Raw genomic sequence first — 2690 nt, forward strand, 5'->3', positions numbered from 1 at the left:
GACTGCATTCTAGCCCGGGCAATAAAGCAACACCCCTGTTCTCTCTCCCTCTTCCTCTTCCTCTTTCTTCCTTTCCTTTATTCTTTTTCTTTTTTTTAATTCTTTTTCTTTCTTTCTCTCGTTCTTCAAAAAAAAAATAAATAAATAAAAAAGAAAGAAGGAAAAAGATGAGCTAAATCAATATCTACTACTTGGAAAAGATGTCTATATTAAGTTAAAAGAAAGTCACAGGTGAGTTTATTTACTATGATACCAAATACAAAATGACTGTTGGGAGCAGTTGGTTTTGGAAGTAGGGAGGAGAGAAGGATTGGAAGAGGATGTAACAGCATGCTTACATTTTAGACAGTAACAACCACCACCTTGGCTGTCACTTTTGGATGGTTTATCATATGCCTGCCACCGTGTCGAGGAGCAGAGATTGTCTCATTTGATCTACATACTACTCTACCAGGTAGGTGCTTTTCTTAACCCACTTCACAGATGAAAGAAATTAAGGTCAAAGTGGGTATGTCATGAGCTCAAGCTGCTGGCTGGTAACTAGTAGAACCAGAGACAGACCATCTCCCAATGTATATTTCTAGTGTTGCTTGAATTAATATTTCTAGTGTTGCTTGAATTATTTAATTTTTTTTTTTTTAAGAAACGAGGTATCACTATGTTGTCCAGGCTGGCCTCGAACTCCTGAGCTCAAGCAATCCTACCCCATTAGCCTCCCAAAGTGCTGGGACTACAGTTCTGAGGCACCACGCCCAGCCTATGTGTTGGTTTTCTAGTTAAAATACAACAATCACAAAACAACAACAAGAAAAGTTAGAAAACTTTCATTGTGAAAACAATTTCAACGGCCGGGCGCCGTGGCTCGCACCTGTAATCCCAGCACTTTGGGAGGTCAAGGCAGGCGGATCACAAGGTCTGGAGTTCAAGACCAGCCTGGCTGATATGGTGAAACCCTGTCTCTAATAAAAATACAAAAATTAGCTGTGCGTGGTGGCTCATGCCTGTAATCCCAGCTACTCGGGGGGCTGAGGCAGGGGAACCGCTTGAACCCAGGAGGCAGAGGTTGAGTGAGCCAAGATCATGCCATTGCATTCCAGCCCTGGCAACAAGAGCAAAACTCTGTCTCAAAAACAAAACAAAACAAAAAAACCAATTTCAATATTTTGTCACCGAGTCTCAGAAAAAAATGCTGCAATCCCCTCTCTAAAATCATTTTATTTTAAACAACAGGTAATTGAAAAGACTGTTCTTTGGTTTTTCATGTAAAACCTCAGAAACACTTTTGAATGGATGCTTTCGAATGTTGCAATCAGACGGTCTCCCCACTTCAATTAAAATAGTTTCAGTAAGAAAGAAGTAACTGACACTTACCATTTGTTTTCATTGCCTTACAATCCAACACAGTGTTTTTACCTGAAAGAGAAAAGGAACACGATAAAGCTCACTTTCCATATGACGTGTTGGCTTGGAGGTTCAAGCCTCAAAGTGCCAAGTGGGGCTTACATGTGACAGAAGAAAGCATGGCCCAGAAGAGGAGCTTGTTCAAATGGCTCCACATTCTCCCAGATGAAGTCCAAGACACGGTTGAAAAGGCATAGTAGCACCACAGTAGTGAGTCGCTCGGAGAACTTCCTCTTTTTCTTATACAAGTTAAGGAAATCAGAGGGTTTGGATGACCTTTGCGTATTATGATTGGTTCGCTGGGCCAATCTGTCTTCCTCTATGAGTTCCTGTAAGAAAACGGAGATTTTGTAGATTACCCCTCCCTCACACTGTCTGGGAAAAAGAAAAGGAGATAAATCTGACTGTTGGCAGGGCCGTTGGCTCACACCTGTAATCCCAGCACTTTGGGAGGCCAAGGCAGGCGAATCACCTGAGGTCGGAAGTTTGAGACCAGCCTAACTAACATGGAGAAACCCTGTCTCTACTAAAAATATAAAATTAGTCAGCCATGGTGGTGCATGCCTGTAATCCCAGCTGCTCGGGAGGCTGAGACAGGAGAATCGCTTGAACCTGGGCGGTGGAGGTTGCAGTAAGGCGAGATGGCGCCACTGCACTCCAGACTGGGCAACAAGAACAAAACCCCATCTAAAAAAAACAAAAAACCTGACTGTTACGTTGTCTGTGTAAACCCATCTGATCTCCTCACTCTGAGCTCAGTCTATGCCAAAAGGAGTTTGGTGGAAGTTTAGTTTTGTCTTTGGAAGCAAACTGTCTTAAGCAGATACATACAAATATTATACCAAAAATACCTGCTTTTTTTTTTTTTTTTAGGACTTGCCTCACTCTGTCACCAGGTGGGAGTGCTGCGATCCTAGCTCATTGCAGCCTCAAACTCCCGTGCTCATGTGATCCTCCCACCTCAACCTCCTGAGTAGCTGGGACCACAGGTGTGCACCACCACACCTGGCTAATTATTTTTATCTGTAGAGACAGGGGTCTCATTATGTTGCCCAGGCTGGTGTTAAACTCCTGAACTCAAGTGGTCCTCCTGCCTCAGCCTCCCAAAGTGCTGGGATTACAAGTGTGAGCAAATATGCCTGGCCAAAATGCCTGCTTTTGTTAAATGCTGATTCCTATACCCCACTCCAGACTTATTGGATTTGAAGCCTGGGACTCTGATTTTTTCTTTTCTAACAAGAATTGCCCCTAGCAATTCTTATGCACAGTAAGTCTGAGAAAGATTAGTA

General features: G+C 43.0%; 1 protein-coding gene across 3 annotated transcripts in view; it reads right to left on the reverse strand.

Annotated features, from left to right (window-relative positions):
• The window catches only part of MILR1 (mast cell immunoglobulin like receptor 1), a 32386-nt gene extending 30672 nt beyond the window's left edge, over positions 1 to 1714 (reverse strand). For 2 of the 3 annotated variants that reach the window (XM_017517850.2, XM_037734651.1), the window contains exons 1-2: positions 1504 to 1714; positions 1372 to 1413 (exon numbers count right to left, since the gene is read on the reverse strand). In XM_017517850.2, the coding sequence (XP_017373339.1) occupies positions 1372 to 1413; positions 1504 to 1558 (97 nt within the window). In that variant the 5' untranslated portion in view covers positions 1559 to 1714. The remainder of the gene's footprint in view (positions 1 to 1371; positions 1414 to 1503) is intronic. The other variant, XM_017517851.2, reaches the window with a different exon arrangement.
• Positions 1715 to 2690: the final 976 nt, after the last annotated feature.

Source organism: Cebus imitator, unplaced genomic scaffold, assembly GCF_001604975.1.
Source record: "Cebus imitator isolate Cc_AM_T3 unplaced genomic scaffold, Cebus_imitator-1.0 Scaffold650, whole genome shotgun sequence".
In the NCBI taxonomy this organism is placed as follows: domain Eukaryota; kingdom Metazoa; phylum Chordata; class Mammalia; order Primates; family Cebidae; genus Cebus; species Cebus imitator.